General features: G+C 49.0%; 1 protein-coding gene across 1 annotated transcript; it reads right to left on the reverse strand.

Moving 5' to 3' along the window:
* Positions 1-1,118: 1,118 nt before the first annotated feature.
* EMC1 (ER membrane protein complex subunit 1) lies at positions 1,119-26,940 on the reverse strand. The gene is made up of 23 exons (XM_066606354.1): positions 26,800-26,940; positions 21,978-22,102; positions 19,506-19,571; positions 18,800-18,890; positions 16,456-16,584; positions 15,731-15,857; positions 15,501-15,650; positions 14,979-15,149; positions 12,973-13,044; positions 11,300-11,347; positions 11,096-11,218; positions 10,902-10,998; positions 10,583-10,699; positions 9,921-10,120; positions 9,409-9,558; positions 8,249-8,410; positions 7,584-7,703; positions 7,367-7,504; positions 7,101-7,274; positions 6,801-7,011; positions 6,120-6,204; positions 5,408-5,537; positions 1,119-5,329 (listed from the first exon to the last, which is right to left on the reverse strand). The coding sequence occupies exons 1-23, from the start codon at positions 26,922-26,924 to the stop codon at positions 5,150-5,152; spliced, it is 2,991 nt and encodes a 996-aa protein (XP_066462451.1). The 5' UTR covers positions 26,925-26,940; the 3' UTR covers positions 1,119-5,149.
* Between the last annotated feature and the right edge of the window lie 6 nt (positions 26,941-26,946).

Below are 26,946 nucleotides of genomic sequence, written 5' to 3' on the forward strand. Positions count from 1 at the left end.
CTCTGGATGGCGGACAATGAAACAGTTTGAGCCACTAGGGCTTGTCGGACGACCGGATGCTCCCCTCTACTGGTGGTCTGTAGGGAAAGTCCTGAGCCCGGTCACCTTGTGTGCCCTCACACATCCACTGGTCCCAACACCCCCTAACAGTCTGGTCAGACGCTCCTCTCTTCTGGTGGTCAGTAGGGGGCGTCCTGAGCCCGGTCACCTTGTGTGCCTCCATCCACTGGTCCCAACATCCCCTAACAGTCTGGTCAGATGCTCCTCTCTACTGGTGGTCTGTAGGGGGTCCTGAGCCCGGTCACCTTGTGTGCCCTCACACATCCACTGGTCCCAACACCTCCTAACAGTCTGGTCAGAACAGCCGGTGGGGGACAATTCATCGATACGACCGTCCAGCTTCTCACACCCCAATAATGCGCCCCTCTCAGACTCTGGTAACGGGGTGAAATCTCTTCTCTGCGTCGTAGAGGCGTCTAGTGGTCAACAAGCTCTACAAGCGGAAGAAGAGGTCACTACACACATGGAGCCTCCGAGAGCCTCTTACAGGCCAAGGGGGGAACCACTTATAGGGCCTCCGGTGACAAGACCGCCCATCTAATCACCACAACTCCCATCATTCACAGATCTGCCTGAGATGGAACTGTGTGTTGGGTTCTGCAGTAAAACGACAACTGCTTCTGGGGCCGGAGGGTTTTTGTCAAAGTAGGTCGATACATTGTTATACTGACCTGGTGAAGTTTGCGCTACATCTACTATGTGTTTTAAGAATGGACACTTTTTAGAACACTTCCAATAAAGGGGTATTCCTTCGTGGGAAAAGGGGACGTGGTCCAAAAGTTGACATTAGGTGCCAAAATTACACCAAGTTTTGGCACAAACCAAGTCAACTAATAGGTGGCATAAAATTAGACCAGACAGTCCAAAAAGATTCAACAGATTTCTCATTCAGCCCGAGTCACTGTGATAAATCTGGGGCATCGTAAGACCGTCTAGTCTAAGCTTGCAGGGTCCGATTATTAAACAGTATCAGTAAATGCGCCCTGTTGACCATTACGGATCTGTGTGCCGTCAGTCTAGTCCCCGGTCCAACCACACAAACGTCACCGGACACCGGAGAGGTTTTACACGTTATCAGGCTTTATTCTGGAATTTCTCCTTAAGTGTCAACTTTTGTTTACACCATCTCTAGAAAAAAATCATCAGGTTTTGGGCGGAAACAAAACAATAATGATATAAATTAGCGAGGTCAATAATCTCAGATTCCGTAACACCGCAGAAGCGCCTCACATGCATACAGCAGAGGAAAAAAGAAGGGCGATGACCTGGTAGGGAGTGGATGCATGGCCCATAGAGATAAACCCACCACCATCAACTAAGTTGCGGGACGTGATGGGGAGATGTTTTTTTTTTGCACTCGCCCGTTCCCCATCTGTGAAGTTTTGGTGACACACGAAGACCTGACTCCTTTCAGAGTCCCGTGCGCATGCTTTCCTATACAAATCTATGGAAGGGCGGGGGCACGGGACTCTGAAGAGTCAGATGTTAGGCCAGCGCATGGACCTCACAGGCGGCACCGCTGGATGCAGGGAGCAGCAGAGTATAAAACATACCTCTCCGTCACGTCCCCTAACAGCACAACTCAGCGGGGTCGGGACAGGTTCCCTTTAATCTGGCACTGAGAATTTTCCTTATCCTCCTCTTTATTCTGTTGCCTTAAAGATAGTTTACCAATAGTAAAGTCCCAGAGACCCGCTTTAAGGGTTTGCAGTGAAGTGTCAGCAGTGGACAATCCGCAGAAGATTCGCAACGCAAAATCTGCAACATTTGGTGGTTTTTTCCTTCGCACAATGTGGTGCGGCCTTCACCCGCTCATCTGAGGAGGCCGACTCCAAACCGAAAACCTGCTGCTGTAATTGACATGTTGTGGGTTTAGATTCCGCATCGCATGCCCATTTCCGCAGTGGATTTTTTCTGCAGAGCGAGATTTTTAACATTTCATTCACTTTGCCGCTACTGAAACCGTCGCAGGAAAACCCGCCCAATGTGGACGTCCCCTAAAGAACACATTCATAGTGGTGGAAGGGTTACCGGATGGAGACAAATCCCTATTGAATCTCCTGTTGGGGATCTTCCGAGTTCTTCCACTGTCTACATACGTACAGGACAGCGGGCAGGGCATATTATGCCTCCTACTACATAGTGTTCATTGGCTCTGCGCAGTTTTTTTTTCTCTAAGGCCACACCCCCTCACAAGTCAAATCTTCCTCCTGGACTGCGCCCCCTTGAGATGCTCTGCGCCCCCTTGAGATGCTCTGCACCCCTTGTTGAGATGCTCTGCACTCCTGCCAGCTTCTTTTCTGGACGCAGGTCTGAACAAGCTGGGAACTGCACAGAGCCTCCAGTGGGAGGCGCTGATGGATGGAGTCGCATCACGTCCTTCGATTGGCAGCCATTTGTCACGCAGCGTGGCGGTGGTCCTGTCCAGGAAGTAGTCTTGGTTGGCAGGTGGGCGTGGCTCAGAAGTCAGCGCAAAACTACTTTACACCAGCGGGCGATAGATAACCAGACTGAAAACATCTGACACTTCTGTGCCCGACCCAAATAATCCATGGATTTCAGTGTGTGCCAACCAATGCTTCCTTTCACCCTGCCAATACCAACTGATGGTGGAAGTGGGTAGGTGGAGGCGGGCACTGGGTCCCAGCAGCCGTACATGGGGCTGTCTAAATAAGGAGCCCGACAAACGTCAGGTGGCTTTTAAAGGGGTTTTCCATGGTTGTGTAAGTAAAGCATCATCATCATGTAAGGGGGGTGGGGCTACACGGGTCATGTGACACAGACCGCAATGTCATAATGATTGCCAGTGGTGAAGCGTTGTGACTTAATGCGATTGTTACATGACAGTCACAGACAATCTAAGTCTTTACAGATACGTACCTGCGTATTTACACACGAACACAATGGGGCCTTCTTGTTTTATTATCACACATAAATATGCAGTCAGTATTGCGCATTTACGTGCAAAAGAAAGAAAAAAGGGGAAAACACGCAGTTCGGGCGCGTAAATACGCAGCATATTTCCACGACTGATTACACTCCGCCCGTGTGAGCCCAACCAGCCGAGGCGCAGCAGCGAGCGGCAGACAAGTCCCGCAAAGGTTTTGGTTATGCCACTTTTCTGAGACTTTATGCCACGTGACACGTCGGCGTGTAGCCCGGCGGCACTGTCCTACCTGTGGCTCTCCAGGTGTTGTAGAACTACAACCCCCACCGTGCCCCAGCGGCCCGCAGAATGAGAGATGTAGTTCCATAATAGTTGGAGAGACGCCGCTTAGGGAACGCCGCTTTAAGAAAATCTACAATTTTAGAACCTTCTTTCTGGATTAACTCCTTAACATTTTCCACGTCTCTGCTTTCTGTCAGTGAATAGAAATTCTTGTTTACATTGACTGATTCCAGATTTGTTTTACTAGGGCAGTTTTTTGTATTTTGTTGCTCTTGGGCTAAAACTAAACTAAACACACAATCATTATTATAGATGCATTAAAAAGATAAACAACCGCCGGAAAAATGTGAGCAGCGGGTGAGGATCCACGACAGATATTAGTTATTTTGTACATATATTTATACATAATTGGGGCACGTGTCCCTGAAAGTGTTAACAAAAAGTGCAAAAACATCACATATATGGGAAATAATTGAATTGGACATTGCCAAGGTAAGAAAATAAATGCACAAGGATGCATCACAGCATGGAGTCCGCCCCGATGTAGGTTTCGGTCCACGCCGCTGTGTACGTCGGAGCCGACGCCATGGTGGGATGAATCCTTGTTAATCCAGGTGAAGTACTCCGGTTGGTGCTGCCAGGTAAATTATTTCATATATGAGATGTTTTTGAACGGCTCGTTTTCTGCACAGTCAGCACTTTTGAGGACACATGACCCAATTCTTCATATACATCTGGTTATTCTCCCCCGCGGCTCGGGGGTTTTCCTGTGGTTGCTCATCCTTTTAATGCGCCTATAATAAAGATTTTGGGACTTCTACTATGGCAGTTTATGCCCATTGAGTTCAGCCCAGCCCCTCAGCGCCTGCTAGCTTACCACAAGTAAAGCACAGCACGCAGCGCTATTTTTTGTACAGAAACCTGACAGACCTCATCATAGTGTCCGGCGAGTACCGGATCGTGCATCGCTGCCATTTTCACTGTTTTTATCCCATAAAGGAACAGATCAACGGAAATGACAACTGGCGATGTAAATAAGGCCTTAAGCTCATAAAGTATCCCTCCGACTGGATACATTTGTGCTAACCTCTATACTGTCAGATGTATCAAGTCTGTCAGGTGTTCTACATCTAGATGTAAATAATGTCCCCATTCACTGACAGCAAGCAGAGATCCTGATAATAGTGAGAGATTGCAGCACATATTCTAGAAAGTTACAGAACATTTCATTCCATAATAGTTGGACATAGAACCGGATACCCCCAGTAAAGAGACCCTTGATTTGGGGACAGAAGTCTATCCCAGATCTGGACAGTGGAGGACGTATATTAGCTGTAGTTGATTTGGTTGGCCGCTGTTTAATTCCACCGGTTCGAGGTCCCGTTTTCAGACTCCCAATATGGCCGTCACCATCTTTAGACTACTAATCGTCCATAATGCATAGGTAGTGTTAGATTGGCCAGACCTGCTCACATGATCAGTGCTGGCCAATCATAGTGCAGTGAATATTGCAATTAGAAAACGGCATCGGCCATCTTGGTCGCCTCTAAAACGGCACTTGGAATTAGCGAAATCAAATGAAAACCAACACAATTAACTACCGGTAACGTGTCCCCTCCACCTTCCAGCCCCAAGAGAAAATTTTGTCCCAAAACCGAACTGTCGCATTAAGTTCTTAAAAAAAAAAAACAATTCACTCATCCTCTCAACAATAGAGCTTTACATCCCATTCAGTCCAGTGCAGATCAGTCCACCAGCAGTAGGGGGCAGTAACGTGACGGCACGCTGGTGTGTCACAGATTCAAGTTACAGCAGTTATTTCCCCAGTCCCAGAGTCTAACATCAGTCTCCCCTCTTCAGCCATCGGAGAGGTGGGGAGTCTCCAGAGATGTCACCTGAAGCTGCCACCATCCTCTTGGCTTAGCGCCAGGCCCGGTTCAGAAGTTTGACTTGCGCCAGTCTCTTGGTGATCATTGTGGCAAAGACCAGGCCGATGAGCACGCTGCTGATCAGGATGTAGTCGTAGTCGTCCTTCAACACGTCGAACTGCTTAGAGGGGTAAACGCGAGTCTGGTAGATGTCCAGACCGTAGGCCACAACCTGCATAGGGGAAACAATCATCAAAAACTGCACCGACCGCCAGCGCAGAACAGCAGCGGCCGCGTCCCCGTCACTTACCAGACAGGTGGACTCCAGGCCGGACGGGGCCGTGTAAATCCCCCTCATCCTGGAAACGGTCTGGTTGTAATTTATGAAGCGCTCGGCGTGGATCTGAATGTCAGGCGTGTACGGAATCAGGTTCTCCTCCCTGCAAAATGACAAGAAATTGCATCGGTCCAGGAAGGAAAGGGTCATCGGTGACAACAAGTGTTATCAGAGGCTTCAGAGAAATCTCCCAGTGATGCCCAAGCAGCCCCCATTAAAGCATCTCGGCAGTTTTAGTTCTTCGCTGCTGCCCATCTCACCCGCCGCGTTCGGGTGCGTCGTAGAGGTGTCTAGTGGCCAACAAGTTCTACAAGCGGAAGAAGAGGTCACTACACACAAGGAGCCTCCGAGAGCCTCTTGTAGGCCAAGGCGGGGGATCACTATTAGGCCCTCCGGTGACAAGACCGCTCATCTAATCACCACAACTCTCATCATTTCCAGATCTGCCTGAGATGGAACCGCAGGACGGTTTATACAGCAAAACAGCAACTCCTCGTAAGGGCGGGATTTTTGAAAATGAGGTACTATACAGGAGAATGGCGTCACGGCGAGGCGGACGTGACATCATATTGGCAGGAACAGCGGGTCCGACAACTAGGATCCTGAGAAACTGTTCCCGTGTTCCCCCAGTAGTCGCCCGTGGGGGCTGCATTCCCCAATGACCCAACTGTTAGCTCCGCCTTACCTCGTATACTCTGTTGGAATTTCCGGTCGGCGAGGGTCCAGTAACGCCTTAGGAAGGGATAGAATCGCTCCTGATGGAAGTCCGACTGCGGAAATCAATGAAGCAAGAGATCAGCGTCGCTCACTACAAACCCGACATTAAATCAGGTTGCTGCTGCGCTTTATCAGCAGCATAGGAGAGTCTATCTGTAAAACTATCGCCTCTGCTTCTCCTGACATTAAGCTGCTGCTCCAGTGCTATGTTAATGAGCATTACCTTGATTGTAGGATCTCTGCTTGCTGCCAGTGATTGCTCACACAGACATTGTCACAATGCATCAGAGGAGGTAAAAGCACTGATAACTGTAAGGTTTGTCAACATTACACACCAAATGGGAACCACTGGGAACATTGACATGGGAAAGGCTGCCATTGCAGATTGCTTATTAAGCCATGCCTGCTGCGCGGCTTAATAGACTGCCTATCACATTGCGGTATATAGTAACACTATGGCATTACATTATACCGCAGGATCGGTAAAAGGATTGCAAGTTCCCCATGGGGACTAAAAAGTGTTGTTTTTTTCTATTTCACTCCACTTTGAAATTTTTTTAAGTTTCTCAGTACATTAAATAGCACCAACTGTCTATCTTTATGCAATACGTTACCCAATCGGAGGCAGTAGTGGGGCCTGTCTACTCACTGAGGATGTGTCGGCTGGTGATGCCACGTTCGGTAATTGTGGCTTGCATGGCGCGGATGGATGAGGGGAAGATATAGGATTGCTGAAGGACATGAGGGAGGTGAGGTCGGTCCAGAGAGCTGAAGCTGGTGCTGTTATACTGCTCGGTTCCCTCATAGAGCTCCAGGACAGTCAGCTCGTTGCGGCGGGCTTTGCTGTTCCAGTACTGGTACTGAATAGGGAGAAGTAGAGATGCGCATTATATTGGGAAGACACACAAAGGATGAAGTGTAAAGGAGAGTATTAGGAGCTGGATCTTACCACCACCCAGTTCTCGGAGTGGACAATGTGGACGGGACCTTTGGCTTTCCTCTGCACAGACGAGTGGATAATACGCCCCGTCACACCATCGAGGAGGTAGATTCCTATGAAGCAGCGGTCGGGATGGGTGTCTGTGCTCTCCGTAATTAACGCCAACAAGTTGGGGTTCAAGTACTACATAACAGAAAGATCTAGAGCTGATCACCACATCTTATAGGGACACGATACCATATGTATAGGGGACAATGCATGCTCCCTCGTCTTACCTTGTAGAGGACACTGCGGTCGCCCATAACTCGCCCCTGGGAGTGAACGTGCTCATTGGAACGCTTTCCCTTCACCACTGTAATCCTCTGGAGTTCCGGTGGGAGGAGGATTTCCCAGATCTCCTCTGTGGTAAGATCCTGCAAGATGAAGAAAGTCCCAAGTGAGAGGAAACCTCAGAAGGAACAGGAAGACTAACAGAAACGCCCAATGTGTTACCTTATGCAGGCGAAGTCCAGAGAGTTTCCCCTTCTCCGAGTCCACCAGGTAGAAGAAGACCGTGGAGGACAATTCCTGCAACTGCTGGAGAACGTACTTTGTGGACGGGAAGGGGGTGACCTGAAAAGATTGGAGAAGACATCAATGTATAACAAGGATATTATAGTCCAGCACTCCGAACATTAAAAAGGGTCACTCCAAGAAGACAATCCCTGTTTATATGCTGCATTGGAGCATATGGATATCTCAGAGGAGACCCCCCCCCCCCCTCTTGGGACCCCACACTATAAGCCAGAATGGAGATCTGCTATATAAAAGAGCAGTTCCTGTCCTAGTGGACTTTGAGAAATTCCTGTATGCTTCATTTCCCCTGCAGCGTCTGCTTGGCTGGCTGCAGCTTACCCCAGCAAGCGTAACAGTCGCGGGGATACTAGAAGCAGGTCCCGGGGTCAGCTGCTGATCGCCCAGGAGCCGCATTCTGATAGTGGTAGGTATCCAGCTTTCCTGGATTCCCAAGTGGCATAACTACTTAAAAAGTGATTCCCCCATATATCTACCTAACTCCACGGGCATAGCCCCCTGCGTAAACTGCACTGAGGGACAGATTGGCTACCAACTGGCTTTCCCAAAATACAGGACTAATGAAATGATTCTGCCCTTCTGACCTTATGCTGATCATCCAGCAGGAGGAGCACTTTGGCGTAGTCATGATCCATGATAGGGAGCAGCAGGGATTGCAGGATCGGTCGCTGCAGAGGAGGCGGAGTCATCTGACTCAGTTTTCCAAAGATAGGGTTAAAGACATAGACAGAGGTTGTGGCCGTCTCCTTTAAAATAAACCAGAATGTTACCCATTAGATAACAGATGACCAAAACGTTTTTTTTATTATTATATCACCATCAGCCGGCGCGATCATAGCTTATCAGTAACATGCAGATGTAGCAGAGCCAGGATTTGCATTTAAAGGGGCACTAACTTTGCAGACGACCTCTGCTCATGTAATAACAGCCTGCGTGCGTCTCATCAGTCTTGTAATAAACTTCCATTACAAATATTGCAGTTTTACCCCAATAAATGAGGGTGGAAGTTATTGCCATCAGGGATCTGCCTTCCAGCAACTCTGCAATCCACTGCCTGTTGGGTATTCAGCTTCTGTAGCTACTGGGACGTTTTCTTAGCGGTGGGCGAGGGGCCAACTTCACAGGCTGCTCCCCTGTACTTACAGGCAGGGTGCCTGCATTCTCCACAATCTCCATCTCTCCTGCTGTTATATGTGTGTATACACATTGTAATGGGGTTTACTATTAGACCAGAGTCTCTCTGTATGCCAAACTCATATAGCAATCTTGGGAAAGAAGAGGGGGCATTCAGATACTGCCTCCCTGCTGATTGGACCAAAGACAGAGCAATACAGCATGGGAAGTGGGGGAAAAGAAGGACAGGGAACTACTGGCAGAATGGTAGGCTTGTGACACGCACCCTGTCTGGAAGTGAATTGCTAACAGCAGGGCAGCAGAAAAATGGAGAAGACACCTGCAAATCAGAACTTGAGACAGGGTGCAAACAGCAGCAAATGAGCAGGTAGGGAGAACCTGGTGTATTTTAGAAAATTAGTTTAAATAAATTCGAGTACGCTTTAACTTTTTTTTTGGGGGGGGGGGGGGCATCTGGGTTATTCTGAAATAAATCAATGCAGCAGGTTTATTTTAGTCCTATGAAAGGGACCGATATCATGTTACATTAGACAACAAACCTAAACCTGCTGTACTTGACAATATCAGCTCTGCTACATCTATAGACAGCAGGTAAAGATATTATTCTCACCTTGTCTTTGACCAGCAGGGTGCACTGAGGAGGGTGAGGGAAATGCGCCGTCGTTCTTTGGACTACAAGCTTGAAGGAGGCGGCAGGCTTAACTCCTGGCAGGTAGAACTTCCACAGGATGCTTCCGGAGCTGCTTTCAATGCCAAACAGCTGCAGATAAAGGAGGAGGTCTGAGATACAACTCTAGGAACATTAAAGCAATCTGACATCACGGTATAAAGAAAAGCCCCGTAAGTTTCTAATAGACTGAACTTTAATTTCTTGCCAATTTCAAGATCTCTGCTTCCTGTCAGTAAATGGAAGCATTCGTGGTTCATGGCAGGAAGCATCTCTCATACACTAAACAATCCAGGCACCTGTTTCAGTAGGACATGATCAGGACAGGTTTTGACAATCTTGGCAAGTAAACGAGGCTTTCATTCATTTATACACCAGTCATCACTGGTCACTCTGTGTAGCTTATGCCGCATTGTGCCAAGTAGAGCAGAACCCTGCAGAGACTGAACCCTCACCTTCCCAGAAGAGGTCACCATGACCATCATCTTCTGCAGGTTGAAGTCGTCTCTCGCCAACGTGTCGATGTTGATCTCATTGCGGATCTGGCTGCGAGGCTTCCGAGCGTCACAGAACATCTTCCATAAGTGAGCGCTCCAGGACTGCAGCAGAATCAACTGGGAGGACAAACGTTTCAACACCATTCCCAAGAGTCCATCTGATTGGGGGAAGAGAGGCCAGAGATTAATACATTAACAGTCCTGCACAGTGATGATGTTACATTCATTGGCCACATCACCTAAGAGCAGCTCAGCTGCTATACCTGACACAGCCACTATACAATGTACGGCGCTGTGTCTGGTATCCAGTGAAGCGGCTGCTCACTCAAGTGCCAAAGCCGCTTCAAACAGCTGATTGGAAGGGGTCCTGAGCAGCAGACCCCACTGATCTGGTACTGATGACCCATTTCAAGGATATCTACTTTTTAATTGCTTTAATAATACGACTGATTTTCTACCTTTCCTCATGCGGGTCGTTACCTTGTAAAGCTGGATCCAGGGCAGCATAAAAGGGGCAAAAAGAAAAGGCTATGAAACAGACTACATGCAAGACTACAGAGCAGAAGGTGCCCGCGAAGAGATTCCTAAGCACCCTGCAGTGCACCCACTGACCCCTGTACCTGCTTTCTTCCCAAATTCTCCCTCCAGCTCAGCCTGGGCGCCTGTGAGCGGCAAATCAACCATTTCCATGGCGATGACATCTGCTAGCGACTCCTCTCGTAGCCATAAGGTCTTCCCTGTCAATAACAGAAAAATAGAAGTTACTAATAGAAAACCGGGCTGCAAGAGTTTAGGGGTCTCGGGAGGGGGAGGGGGGGTCTCTCGCTAAAAAAAAAAAAATTATGAATATGCTAAAAGGATGGAGCAGGAAGGAGTTAATGTTGTGTGATTTAAAGCCCATAATTTGACAGATTTCATACTATAAGTCCCGGGGTTCACCTGGCTGCTGCAGAAACACGAGCTGGTTGTCCTCGGTCTGCACTAGAGCTCGATAGCCCACAGAGTCGTCCTTCTTCAGGAACAGCTGCAGGTACAGCTAGAGAAAAAAAAAATCAGAAAGAGAGAGACAGGTAAGAGTACAGATGGCGGCAGCGACAACGCCAGGTTGTGGGCGGAGCAATGGTGGCACTCACAGCGTCAGGCTTAACGCAGCTCTGCTCCAGAGTGAAGATCATGGTGGTGTCCAGGAGCCTCCGGCCGCTGTCCGCCATGTACAGGCTGATGGTATAGGTCTGTCCGGGACACGACCAGGCATCCTGCGCAGAGCAAATACAAGGTTACAGGGTGTAATAAGTCACAGGCGTGCAATCAGCTGCCCATCCTAGTGCAGGCGGTACCTGGGAGCAGCTCAGCGCCGCAGGAATCTCCATCTCTGGCGTTCTCGGCTTCGGAAGAGGAAAGAAAAAATATACACATTAAGGAGTAATACATTGTATGGGGAGTATGAAGATCTGTACACGACAGCTGCAATGAAAAGGGATCTATTCTAGAATTAAGTAGTGCAGCTTCCAAATAAACTGTAGGTTTCAATTCGTCACCTTTTTAAGATCACCGCTTCCTGTCACTGAATAGGAACATAATGGATTACATTCAAAGGCTGAAAACCTGCAGAGACCAAATACTTTTCATAGCTGGGCGTTTGCTACAATTGTATCCAGTCTAGAAAGTCCCCTGCGATAGTTTGCAACCCAGAATGAAACACTTTCCTGCACTGACACATAGTAACAAACCATCAGCATAGGAAAGAGAATTAAGCTGTTGATGTATTTAATTGCCAATAAGTGTCGAGTCGGAATAGGTTTTCAGCCTCTGGGCTTATTCAGACGACCGTATATCAGCCGTGTTTTCACGCCCAGCTGATATACAATGTCTTTCTCTGTAGGGGAGGAGGCTAGAAGAGTCGGGAGCAGTAAACTGAGCTCCCGCCCCTCGCCACTATTTGCAATGGGAGGGGCGGAGCTAAGTCCTGGAAAGTGTATTACCAAGTTTCAGAACTTTTCATTATACACTGATCATGCTGAAAAAAAAAAAAAGGAAAAAAAAGCTAAATCTAAAGTTATCCCCTTATCCACAGACTGCCGAGCATTTGTACTTAGCAACTGCAGGCGTCGTCACTGAAAGGGTAGGAGCAGCAGCGTCCATGTGTGACCTCTGCTTTATTAATACAGGGACTATTGGGACTCCCATTCTAGGGATCAGTGGAGGCTGCAGTGGTCGGACCCCCAATCATAAAATGTATCCCATAGCCAGGGTTTCTATAATTTTAGAACTATTGACACAGCTTAGTTGGCTGGGCTATATCGTTTCTGTAACTCCAATTCACTTTGATGGGAGTTGTAGTAGCAGCATAGCGCAGCACACATGGCTGTTTCTGTAACTGCTGACTACCCCTAAGCTAGCACGTCTAGCCGGGTCCGTGGAGGTGGGAGACACAACTTGGGATAAATAACTGCAAGTCCTAGAGGCGAGACCCACACCTATCAGACTTTAATGGCATATTCTGTGGATAAGCCATAAAAGTCAAGACAGGAATATTCCTTTAAAGATTTGCTGAATTTGATATATGTATTTAAAGGGACTCTCCAACGCTCCAAAAAAGTAGTGAGGCTGCGGAGAGCACAAAATAAACTAAAACATACTCCCCAGTCAGATGTCCCCAGAGTACATAGCAGCCGCTGCAGAACCAGGAAGTTGCTGCAGCAGTCACATGTCATTCATTGCACATGTGACCGCTAAGCCAATCACAGGCTTCAGCAACGATTCTGTCATGAACGGCACATGACCGCTGAAGTCTACTATTGGCTAAACAGCCATGTGCACAATGAATGGGCACGACTGCTGTAGCAACTTCCCGGTTCCGCAGCAGCGGGGACTAGAACAGTTTCCATTATCCAGGGGACATCTGACTGGTGCGTATTACTTCATTATCAACTACTACTCTGCCCGCCGTGTCAGAAAATAGTTTTAACAACTTCTAGGCATAGTACGTCACTATACATGGGGCACTCACCGTGTCGGTCTTGCACTGCAGAACTGCAGCCACTGACTTGTCACCAGTGGAAGCGAAAGTGACCAAATACGCCTAATAAAAGAGAATAATGTTAAGTAGATTGCCTGGAAATCGCTATCACTAGGTCTACTAGATGAGCCTACGGTCATCCGGTAGAGGCGGTCCAGCACCGAACACTTCCGACCCAGTTCAGACATCAGACGGCATGCTATGGACTCTTCCTCCTCTCGGAGTTGCTGATGTGCTTGCAGGGGGCCGAGTGGCTCATTGCATAACTACGTCAGCCCCCTTGTCAGTCACCATGGATATACAGAAGGGGATTGTCTTAGTTACTGAGTGACTCTGTCAGTCCACCGTCTGACAATAAGAGGAATGGAGGAAGACTCCATACCGCATGACTTAAAGGGGTTGTCCCGCGGCAGCAAGTGGGTCTATACACTTCTGTATGGCCATATTAATGCACTTTGTAATGTACATTGTGCATTAATTATGAGCCATACAGAAGTTATAAGAAGTTTTTCACTTACCTGCTCCGTTGCTAGCGTCCTCGTTTCCATGGAGCCGACTAATTTTCGCCGTCTAATGGCCAAATTAGCCGCGCTTGCGCAGTCCGGGTCTTCTTCGGTTCTCAATGGGGCCGCTCGTGCAGGATGCCGACTCCGTGTAGCTCCGCCCCGTCACGTGCCGATTCCAGCCAATCAGGAGGCTGGAATCGGCAATGGACCGCACAGAAGCCCTGCGGTCCACCGAGGGCGAAGATCCCGGCGGCCATCTTCAACTGGTAAGTAAGAAGTCACCGGAGCGCGGGGATTCAGGTAAGCGCTGTGCGTTTTTTTTTTTAAGTCCCTGCATCGGGGTTGTCTCGCGCCGAACGGGAAGGGGGGGGTTGAAAAAAAACAAACAAAACCGTTTCGGCGCAGGACAACCCCTTTAATGTTGGAAGCAGGCAGGAAGTGTAGATGCTGGACACGGACTGGACTCGTATAACTTTATTTCCCCACATAACCCCTTTAACTGGTATCTTTGCCCTGTCGTTTCCAGTTTTCTGCCATTCTGGATTATGTGGCAGTTCCAATAAGTGCAGGATTGTAGAAATCCCTAATGTACTGGATTATAGGACCCCAAGCTTTTCCGCTTAGTTGTCAGTTATGCAAGAGGTTGGGGTGCTGTTGTATTATTACACCGCAGGGTGTACATTCATGTCTTGCAGGGTTTGTATGGAACTGGAATGAGAGACAATCCTACATCATATTTGGCCAGTGCTGGTTGTTGTTGTTGACAGCTGAAACCCGCCTGCAACAGCCACAATCAGTATGAACCATGATAGCTGTTAACCCTTTAAATACCAGTGTCAATTCTGACAGGTGCATTTAAATAACCCCAATTGGTGTTTGAGGGTCCCCGAACCCACAAAGACAGTGTAACTGTGTCTCCACCCCTCCCCCCCCCATTTCACTCCACTCCAAATTTTATTAAAGTTTTTCAGTATATTATATGGTACATTAAATAGTACCATTGCAAAATACAACTCGTCCCGCAAAATACAAGCCCTCAGACAGCTACGTGGATGGATAAACAGGAGTTAGGCCTTCTGTCCATGGGGGATATGTTACTGCGTTATCCGCAGCGATAATCTGGCCGCGGGTAATGCAGTGAACGCTTCCCATAGACTTAACTATGGAAAGCGCAGCCCGACGTCCTCGAGCGGAGAATAAGCAATTCTCCACTCGCGGGTTTCAAATTTTGGCATACTGAGATTTGCCGCCTGTTAGTTCTCCCCCCTGCTCCACCGCGGTGGAATATCGCTAGCATTATTGCATCACGGCCGTGGACAGGCAGCCTTATGATGTTTTGAAAGTGGGGAGGAAGAACAAAAAAAACAAACAAAAAAACCCTATTATTAATGGGTTAATATTAGTAAGTGAGAAGTGGGACTACAAGTACCTGCAGTTTGCAGGGTGCAATGCACTGAAGGATCCCTGCTGGGCGGCAGGAAGGATACTTACCTGAGAGAAGTCCCGCAGCGGGGTGAGGATGCCATCTCGATACTGCATTAGCAAGAAGCGTCGTGGAGAGATCTTGAGGAAGAACTGCGGCAGCGGTAGTCCTGTTGTAGTACGTGGGGCGGGCACAACACCCAGCTCAGTGACATCATCAATCGCTTCCACGCCGAGAGCCTAAAACAGGTATGAAAAACAGCGGTCACTACACGTAATGGAAGACGGCGCCAAACATCACCTACGCCTTCATCTCTAAGTACACTGGCACCATTTACCATACAGACTACTATAAACCACCGCTACATGGTTAGATGTTGGAAGCAATCATCCTTGTCACTGAGCCAGAAGAGTAAAGTTATTTGTTGTTCTCTGTTATCAGTTATTTCATACTGTGAAAAGGATGACGGCTGTGTTCTTCAATTGGCTTACAGAACAGGAAGACCACCAAGTGCAGGAAATCCCCTCCCCCTAAACACCTACAATGTCAAGTGTGCTGCAATGAAGTAGAAGTGATCAGGTGTGTCTGACCTGCAGGTGATGCTGCGTGGTCTCCTCTCCGGACAGCAGAGACAAGGTATGGAGGGAGGTGGTGACCGAATCTGCGCAGACCAGAACGCTCTCTGCGACTATCCCGCACGTCCCTTGCAGGGTGCCCAGCCAGTGAGTGGACACCTGAACCTGTGAAGAGAGGATGGCCAGCGATCAGGACATAATAGGGCCCCCGGCATGATGGGTGACTGCGGACTGATCCAGCTAACCTGCTGACTGATGGATCCATCTTCCACGCTGAATGTCAGGATCCGGATGTGACTGTGGGGGACGATGCCAACCACATGGACCACTCCTTTGTAGGAGGAATGAAGCAGCTGGTACTGCACGGTGCCACTGTGGGAGAAGCAAGGCGGTAAAGATATGAACCACAATGGTCTTGGCGCTACCAACTCCTACTGATTACGGGGAGAAGTCCCCAAACTCAAAACATACTCACATTCAATTGCTAGCAACATGTTTATACACTGAAATGAATACAGAGGACTTGGACCTACGTGCAGCCATCATGTATACAGCTCATCCTAAGGAGACACTGTGGGGATATATACATCCGAACTGCTTCACTTAAAGGTCCTGAATGCCGCAATAAGATCACGGATTGGCGTCTGGGTATTATGGCAGCCTGGGGCCTTCTGAAGGCCACCAGGGCTGCCCTGATTGAAAAGTGATAAAATAGTTGTATCAAACCCTAAATGGTACCCATAAAAACTACAGGTCACACTGCAAAAGAGCAGCCCTCACATAGCACCAGCGATGGAAAAAGTTTATAAAGTTATGATCTTTTGAAAGTGGGAATACCTCAACAGAGGCGCATCAATGATCCTTGGTCATAAAACCGGTCAAGTCCACTCAACCCGCTTTTAGGACTCATAAACAGATAGTGAAGGACCTTCTATGATCTCCCCATTCAAAGAATTCCCACAGCTCATACCTGTCTGGCAGAGGTTCAGTCCATTTCTGGTGCCCGTTGGACAGATAGTGGAGAGACAGCGCAGAGTTCTTCAGTACCGCAATGTACCTCGCCGCGTCCTGCGTCCCAGCAAAACCGGCTGCCTGAAAGCTGCAGACAAACAACAGATAAGAACAAGCCGGACGGCAGCGAGGTGAGGCCTGATCCGCGCTCCACGGAAGAACCGAGACGTAACCGCAATCTATGTAGGCCTGTCAGATGGTCGGCGCCGAGTCTCAAGAGTCCATAATCACGCTGAGCAGATACTTTATGCTTTAATACCAACTGAACAGTCAGAGAGGACCGGTCACATCGTAAAGTCAGCGGGCAGCTGCGGCCTTACTGACTGTTGCCACTTCGCCCGTACGAGCTCTTCTTAGATCGGACTACTGCAGACAATCACTGGCCATAGTAGTCACCCTACTGGGTGCCGCCATGTCACCACTGTGACCGGTAAGTGGCTGCAGCGGTTACGTGTCCCGTTGGCATATCATCACTGGGGCCTGGAGGCATCGGAGGGGGACCGAGAAGGCTGTAATGTAGCTTGACAACCCATTTAAAAAACTGTCATAAAGTCAGCGCTGCCGGCCGTATAGCTCTGCTGTCCCGGCGCTGCCGACTATCACTTTGTTTTTCCCCATACTTTCCTCCATGCAGATGTGACTCTCTGTGTTGTGAATCTGCCAAGTGGGAGGTCGGCACCATTTACTGTCAATCAGGGTCAATGTCGGCCGTTAGCAGTGAGAGGCTGTAACCGTACGGTTGGCAGATTCACAGCATAGCGTCAGAAGCCGTGCCAGCGAATAAAGGCGGAAAAAACCTTTTCCCATATTTATAATTAAAAATTTAAATCGAAACAATATTTGGTATCGCCGCGTCCGTAAAGTCCGATCTATCCAAGTAACGCATTATTTATCCCACATGCTGAATGTCATGAGAAATAAAAAAAGCTAAAAAAAAAAACCCACAAGTGTCAGCATTGTGCTTTTCTTGGTCACAGAGTCCGCAACAAAAAAATTGAATAAACAAGTGATTAAAAAGTCGCCCGGACGCCAAAACTGTCCAATAGAAACTACAGGAAATCTGGAAATAGATAAACAAGCCGCGCACGACTATATCTACGGAAAAAAATAAAAAAGGTTATGGCGGGCAGAAAATAATTTTTTTCCCCATTTAAAAAGTAGACCGGCCAAAAAACCCCCCACCATATAATTTTGCTATATTCATGATCACACTGACCCACAGAAAAAAGGTATCGTCATTTTTGCTGCATTGTGTATGCACTAAAACAAGAACCGCGCCAACAAAGATGGCAGAAATGCGTTTTTCCTTCCATTTCCCTCCATTTAGAATTTTAAAAAAAACTAGTATCTTCTATGGTACATGAAACAGGACATAGCGCCCCGCTAACAAGCCCGCAGGCAGCTCCTTCGATGGAAAAATACAGAGTTACGAATTTTTAAAAGTGGTGAAAGGAAACCAAAAATCGAAAAAGAAAAAAAAATAAACGTTGAGTTTTTAAGGGTTTAAATGGGTTGTCTGGCCGTATGCCAGCCTTACCGATCCCCGCTGATCCCTCGTGGCCCTCGTGATGAAGTGTGATCACCGCAGCCAATCACTGGTCGCAGTGGTGACATATCAGCACCACTAATGTCCCAGTTCTTGGCAGTGATGACACGTTGTGTCGCAGTGACACGTGATTGGTGGAGACCAGCGAGGGACCCGGAAGCATCATTATAAGCCATTAAAAAAAATATTCACATGGCCGCACAACTGCCTTGATTTTGCTCTAAAGCTCATGTGCACGGGCGGGTTTAAATTACAGAATCCACGTGGTGTGCCCGCCTGGATGAGCCACAGTTCAAGCCGCCCATAGACAATCATGGGTGCCCACAGCTTAATGAAAGCATGCAGATTTGTTTTGCAGATCTTCTGGTCCAGAAAACAAATCGCAGCATGCTGTATTTTGCTGCAGATCCCGCAAACGGCTTCCAATTAACTCAATGGAACTGTCCGAGCTGCGGCAAACCTGCAACTGTCACTGCAGGCGTGCCACAGATCCCGCAGGTAAGCAGGAGATTAAAAAAAAAAAATCTTCACTGCGCATGTGCGGCGGCATGCCGGCCGGCCAGCGGCCCCACCCATGTACCGGTGCGGCCGCCCACATCCACAGAGGAGAAGACGGACGACCCGGACAGCCACAAAGAGATTCCTGAATAGTAATAAATGTCCTCTTGCCGCGGGCTGGGTGGGATTATACAGTGGAACTCCCGCCCACAGAATACGATCCGTCAGTGGACATGAGGCCTTAGTCTTAACTACTTACCTGCCAGGCTCTAGAAGCGCTTCCCAATTCAGTCCTCCAATGTTAACCTCCCAGGAACGTAAAACACGACTACCAGAAATAGTGATGGCATCTGGAAAAGAGAAGAAGTATCATAAAAGACCGAAGAGTAAGATGTAAAATAAATAGTGGAAAAGAAAGAACAAAGAAATGTAACGCTTGTACAGCCCGGGACCGGCCTCTGCAGTGGTAAAAGAAACACAAGGAAAACTAAAATACACACACACACATATATATATATATATATATATCTGAGAGAGAATATTTTTATTACAATTAGGTTTTGACAAGTAGATTAGAGGTGGGGGCGCTGTTGCATTGTTGTCTGAGAAGAATTTGATGATTGAAGTGGTGAAAAGTGGTACTGCAGCCATGCCTGGAGGCAGTCGTTATCAGGGGAAGCTGTCAGCATTCAGCATTGTGTATCAGGCGAGTAATCTTAGTAAACCATAATATAGTTAAAGTGTAGTTGTTTCATCTGCTAGGAACAGTTTCATAAATTGTAACACATAACGGGGGCTCTGCAGAATAAGTTGGCTCTATACAAATAAAAATTATTATAATTATTATTACTAAAAAAAGCAAAACTGCACTGTAAAGCATGGGGGACAGAAATGGCTGCCCAAGCGTCTGATGAGACACCTCATACTCCTACACACAATGCGGGCGATTACCAGCAAGCACTTACCTTGCCCGTACATAAACAGAGCATCGATGGATCCTTCTGCCGTGTCCTTATCAATGTGACGCCACACTGCAAAGAGAGCGACAATCAGCGACCAGCAATCATGCAGACATCACCGGGAACATACTACACGGTAGGGAGATCCGTGTAGACTCTGCACGCATCACAGGGAACATACTACACGGTAGGACGATCCGTATAGACTCTGCAGACATCACAGGGAACATACTACACGGTAGGGAGATCCGTGTAGACTCTGCACGCATTACAGAGAACATACCACATGGTAGGACGATCCGTATAGACTCCACAGGCATCACAGAGAACATACTACATGGTAGGACGATCCGTGTAGACTCTGCAGACATCACAGGGAACATACTACATGGTAGGGAGATCCGTGTAGACTCTGCAGACATCACAGGGAACATACTACATGGTAGGGAGATCCGTGTAGACTCTGCACGCATTACAGAGAACATACCACATGGTAGGACGATCCGTATAGACTCCGCAGGCATCACAGAGAACATACTACATGGTAGGACGATCCGTGTAGACTCTGCAGACATCACAGGGAACATACTACATGGTAGGGAGATCCGTGTAGTCTCTGCAGACATCACAGGGAACATACTACACGGTAGGGAGATCCGTGTAGTCTCTGCAGACATCACAGGGAACATACTACACGGTAGGACGATCCGTATAGACTCTGCAGGCATCACAGAGAACATACTACATGGTAGGACGATCCGTATAGACTCTGCAGGCATCACAGAGAACATACTACATGGTAGGGAGATCCGTGTAGACTCTGCAGGCATCACAGAGAACATACTACATGGTAGGGAGATCCGTGTAGACTCTGCAGGCATCACAGAGAACATACTACATGGTAGGGAGATCCGTGTAGACTCTGCAGACATCACAGGGAACATACTACATGGCAGGGAGATCCGTGTAGACTCTGCAGACATCACAGGGAACATACTACATGGCAGGGAGATCCGTGTAGTCTCTGCAGACATCACAGGGAACATACTACATGGTAGGACGATCCGTATAGACTCTGCAGACATCACAGGGAACATACTACATGGTAGGGAGATCCGTGTAGACTCTGCAGACATCACAGGGAACATACTACATGGTAGGGAGATCCGTGTAGACTCTGCACGCATTACAGAGAACATACCACATGGTAGGACGATCCGTATAGACTCTGCAGACATCACAGGGAACATACTACACGGTAGGGAGATCCGTGTAGACTCTGCACGCATTACAGAGAACATACCACATGGTAGGACGATCCGTATAGACTCCACAGGCATCACAGAGAACATACTACATGGTAGGACGATCCGTGTAGACTCTGCAGACATCACAGGGAACATACTACATGGTAGGGAGATCCGTGTAGACTCTGCAGACATCACAGGGAACATACTACATGGTAGGGAGATCCGTGTAGACTCTGCACGCATTACAGAGAACATACCACATGGTAGGACGATCCGTATAGACTCCGCAGGCATCACAGAGAACATACTACATGGTAGGACGATCCGTGTAGACTCTGCAGACATCACAGGGAACATACTACATGGTAGGGAGATCCGTGTAGTCTCTGCAGACATCACAGGGAACATACTACACGGTAGGACGATCCGTATAGACTCTGCAGGCATCACAGAGAACATACTACATGGTAGGACGATCCGTATAGACTCTGCAGGCATCACAGAGAACATACTACATGGTAGGGAGATCCGTGTAGACTCTGCAGGCATCACAGAGAACATACTACATGGTAGGGAGATCCGTGTAGACTCTGCAGACATCACAGGGAACATACTACATGGCAGGGAGATCCGTGTAGACTCTGCAGACATCACAGGGAACATACTACATGGCAGGGAGATCCGTGTAGACTCTGCAGACATCACAGGGAACATACTACATGGCAGGGAGATCCGTGTAGTCTCTGCAGACATCACAGGGAACATACTACATGGTAGGACGATCCGTATAGACTCTGCAGACATCACAGGGAACATACTACATGGTAGGGAGATCCGTGTAGACTCTGCAGACATCACAGGGAACATACTACATGGTAGGGAGATCCGTGTAGACTCTGCAGACATCACAGAGAACATACTACATGGTAGGACGATCCGTGTAGACTCTGCAGGCATCACAGGGAACATACTACATGGTAGGGAGATCCGTGTAGACTCTGCAGACATCACAGGGAACATACTACATGGTAGGGAGATCCGTGTAGTCTCTGCAGACATCACAGGGAACATACTACATGGTAGGGAGATCCGTGTAGTCTCTGCAGACATCACAGGGAACATACTACATGGTAGGACAATCCGTGTAGACTCTGCAGCATCACACACCGCCATCCCTGCGGTCGCTCACACGCTCCGTACAGTCAGCAATACATGAAGCTGCACTCACAGATGTCGCCGGTCCGAGAGTTCAAGGCTACAACGATGTTCTTCTCGGTGGCGGCGATGAGTTTCTTGGCTCCTTGTCCGGACTCCAGCGCAGCAAACTTCATGCGTCCCACATACTGCTGCCTCCTGCAAGCACAGGGGTTACCAGACATCAGTGTAATCAGCCCCCGCGTACTGCTGCCCCCACCGGCCCCCCAGACTGCTGCCCCCACCGGCCCCCCAGACTGCTGCCCCCACCGGCCCCCCAGACTGCTGCCCCCACCGGCCCCCCAGACTGCTGCCTCCTGCAAGCACAGGGGTTACCAGACCTCAGTGTAATAAGCCCCCACGTACTGCTGCCCCCACCGGCCCCCCAGACTGCTGCCCCCACATACTGCTGCCCCCACATACTGCTGCCCCCACATACTGCTGCCCCCACATACTGCTGCCTCCTGCAAGCACAGGGGTTACCAGACATCAGTGTAATCAGCCCCCCCGTACTGCTGCCCCCACCGGCCCCCCAGACTGCTGCCTCCTGCAAGCACAGGGGTTACCAGACATCAGTGTAATCAGCCCCCCCGTACTGCTGCCCCCGCCGGCCCCCCAGACTGCTGCCTCCTGCAAGCACAGGGGTTACCAGACATCAGTGTAATAAGCCCCCGCGTACTGCTGCCCCCACCGGCCCCCCAGACTGCTGCCTCCTGCAAGCACAGGGGTTACCAGACATCAGTGCCCCCCAACAGCCCGCTGCCCTTTATAGGCACCGAGGTACTATAGAAATGCATTATACAGGAGACCCTCTGCTGTCATTATGGGGGGCGATCAGACGTTGGGGGCAGATCACCCCAGGAACAATGTACAAGAATTCCCATTAATGCAGCTTTATTATAGTCTGATGTCACATACAGAACAGCTGACATGTAACATGTAGTGGTGGGGGGGGGTCACATACAGAATAGCTGACATGTAACGTGGTGGTGGGATGTGTCACATACAGAACAGCTGACATGTAACATGTAGTGGTGGGATGTGTCACATACAGAACAGCTGACATGTAACATGTAGTGGTGGGGGGGGGGTCACATACAGAATAGCTGACATGTAACATGTGGTGGTGGGATGTGTCACATACAGAACAGCTGACATGTAACATGTAGTGGTGGGATGTGTCACATACAGAACAGCTGGCATGTAACATGTAGTGGGGTGTGTCACATACAGAGCAGCTGACATGTAACATGTAGTGGGGGGAGTCACATACAGAACAGCAGACATGTAACATGTAGTGGGGGGAGTCACATACAGAACAGCAGACATGTAACATGTAGTGGGGGGGTCACATACAGAACAGCTGACATGTAACATGTAGTGGGGGGGGTGTCACATACAGAACAGCTGACATGTAACAAGTAGTGGGGGGGGGTCACATACAGAACAGCTGACATGTAGGGGGGGTGTCACATACAGAACAGTTGACATGTAATGTAGTGGGGCGGTCACATACAGAGCAGCTGACATGTAACATGTAGTGGGGGGGGGGTCACATACAGAACAGCTGACATGTAACATGTAGTGGGGGGGGGTCACATACAGAACAGCTGACATGTAACATGTAGTGGGGGGGTCACATACAGAACAGCTGACGTGTACCATGTAGTGGGGGGGTGTCACATACAGAACAGCTGACGTGTACCATGTAGTGGGGGGTGTCACATACAGAACAGCTGACATCTAACATGTAGTGGGGGGGTCACATACAGAACAGCTGACATGTAGTGGGGGGGTCACATACAGAACAGTTGACATGTAATGTAGTGGGGGTCACATACAGAACAGCTGACATGTAACATGTAGTGGGGGGGGGGTCACATACAGAACAGCTGTCATGTAACATGTAGTGGGGGGTCACATACAGAACAGCTGACGTGTAACATGTAGTGGTGGGGGTGTCACATACAGAACAGCTGACCTGTAACATGTAGTGGTGGGGGTGTCACATACAGAACAGCTGACGTGTAACATGTAGTGGTGGGGGTGTCACATACAGAACAGCTGACGTGTAACATGTAGTGGTGGGGGTGTCACATACAGAACAGCTGACGTGTAACATGTAGCGGTGGGGGTGTCACATACAGAACAGCTGACGTGTAACATGTAGTGGTGGGGGTGTCACATACAGAACAGCTGACGTGTAACATGTAGTGGTGGGGGTGTCACATACAGAACAGCTGACATCTAACATGTAGTGGGGGGGTCACATACAGAACAGCTGACATGTAGTGGGGGGGGGGGTCACATACAGAACAGTTGACATGTAATGTAGTGGGGGTCACATACAGAACAGCTGACATGTAACATGTAGTGGGGGGGTCACATACAGAACAGCTGTCATGTAACGTAGTGGGGGGGTCACATACAGAACAGCTGACATGTAACATGTAGTGGGGGGGTCACATACTGAACAGCTGACATGTAACATGTAGTGGGGGGGTCACATACTGAACAGCTGACGTGTAACATGTAGTGGGGGGGTGTCACATACAGAACAGCTGACGTGTAACATGTAGTGGGGGGGTGTCACATACAGAACAGCTGACGTGTAACATGTAGTGGTGGGGGTGTCACATACAGAACAGCTGACGTGTAACATGTAGTGGTGGGGGTGTCACATACAGAACAGCTGACGTGTAACATGTAGTGGTGGGGGTGTCACATACAGAACAGCTGACGTGTAACATGTAGTGGTGGGGGTGTCACATACAGAACAGCTGACGTGTAACATGTAGTGGTGGGGGTGTCACATACAGAACAGCTGACGTGTAACATGTAGTGGTGGGGGTGTCACATACAGAACAGCTGACGTGTAACATGTAGTGGTGGGGGTGTCACATACAGAACAGCTGACATGTAACATGTAGTGGGGGGGGGTCACATACAGAACAGCTGACATGTAACATGTAGTGGGGGGGGTCACATACAGAACAGCTGACATGTAACATGTAGTGGGGGGGTCACATACAGAACAGCTGACGTGTAACATGTAGTGGTGGGGGTGTCACATACAGAACAGCTGACGTGTAACATGTAGTGGTGGGGGTGTCACATACAGAACAGCTGACGTGTAACATGTAGTGGTGGGGGGGGTCACATACAGAACAGCTGACATGTTGGGGGGGGGCTCACATACAGAACAGTTGACATGTAATGTAGTGGGGGTCACATACAGAACAGCTGACATGTAACATGTAGTGGGGGGGGGTCACATACAGAACAGCTGACGTGTAACATGTAGTGGGGGGGTCACATACTGAACAGCTGACGTGTAACATGTAGTGGGGGGGTGTCACATACAGAACAGCTGACGTGTAACATGTAGTGGGGGGGTGTCACATACAGAACAGCTGACGTGTAACATGTAGTGGTGGGGGTGTCACATACAGAACAGCTGACGTGTAACATGTAGTGCTGGGGGTGTCACATACAGAACAGCTGACATGTAACATGTAGTGGGGGGGTGTCACATACAGAACAGCTGACATGTAACATGTAGTGGGGGGGGGGTCACATACAGAACAGCTGACATGTAACATGTAGTGGGGGGGGGGTCACATACAGAACAGCTGACATGTAACATGTAGTGGGGGGGGGTCACATACAGAACAGCTGACATGTAACATGTAGTGGGGGGGGGGTCACATACAGAACAGCTGACATGTAACATGTAGTGGGGGGGGTCACATACAGAACAGCTGACATGTAACATGTAGTGGGGGGGGGTCACATACAGAACAGCTGACATGTAACATGTAGTGGGGGGGTCACATACAGAACAGCTGACATGTAACATGTAGAGGGGGGGGGTCACATACAGAACGGCTGACATGTAACATGTAGTGGGGGGGGGTCACATACAGAACGGCTGACATCTAACATGTAGTGGGGGGGGTCACATACTGAACAGCTGACATGTAACATGTAGTGGGGGGGTCACATACTGAACAGCTGACATGTAACATGTAGTGGGGGGGGGGTCACATACAGAACAGCTGACATGTAACATGTAGTGGGGGGGGGTCACATACAGAACAGCTGACATGTAACATGTAGTGGGGGGGGGTGTCACATACAGAACAGCTGACATGTAACATGTAGTGGGGGGGTCACATACAGAACAGCTGACATCTAACATGTGGTGGGGGGGGTGTCACATACAGAACAGCTGACATGTAACATGTAGTGGGGGGGGTCACATACAGAACAGCTGACATCTAACATGTAGTGGGGGGGGTGTCACATACAGAACAGCTGACATGTAACATGTAGTGGGGGGGGGTCACATACAGAACAGCTGACATGTAACATGTAGTGGGGGGGGGGTCACATACAGAACAGCTGACATGTAACATGTAGTGGGGGGGTCACATACAGAACGGCTGACATCTAACATGTAGTGGGGGGGGGTGTCACATACAGAACAGCTGACATGTAACATGTAGTGGGGGGGGGGGTCACATACAGAACAGCTGACATGTAACATGTAGTGGGGGGGTCACATACAGAACAGCTGACATGTAACATGTAGTGGGGGGGGTCACATACAGAACAGCTGACATGTAACATGTAGGGGGGGGGTCACATACAGAACAGCTGACATGTAACATGTAGTGGGGGGGGGGTCACATACAGAACAGCTGACATGTAACATGTAGTGGGGGTGTAGGGCAGCTGGTTACATGTATGTTACTCCCTTCACATATCAGTGGGGGCTCTGCGGACCTCTAATGAATAAGCCCGGATACCGGGAAGGTCTCACCGGGACAGCAGCACCTCCGCCCCGCACTCACCAATCAAATTTGCCGACTTGGTCCTCGTATACGGCGGCACTGAGAGACACCGAGAGCAGCAGCAGCCCGAGCCGTCCAGCCGCCTCCATGACAGCACAAGGCCGGGCAGTCCTCCCGATCACCATAAAGGTCCGTCTGCGGCCAGAG

This window comes from Eleutherodactylus coqui, chromosome 6, assembly GCF_035609145.1.
Source record: "Eleutherodactylus coqui strain aEleCoq1 chromosome 6, aEleCoq1.hap1, whole genome shotgun sequence".
Classification (NCBI taxonomy): domain Eukaryota; kingdom Metazoa; phylum Chordata; class Amphibia; order Anura; family Eleutherodactylidae; genus Eleutherodactylus; species Eleutherodactylus coqui.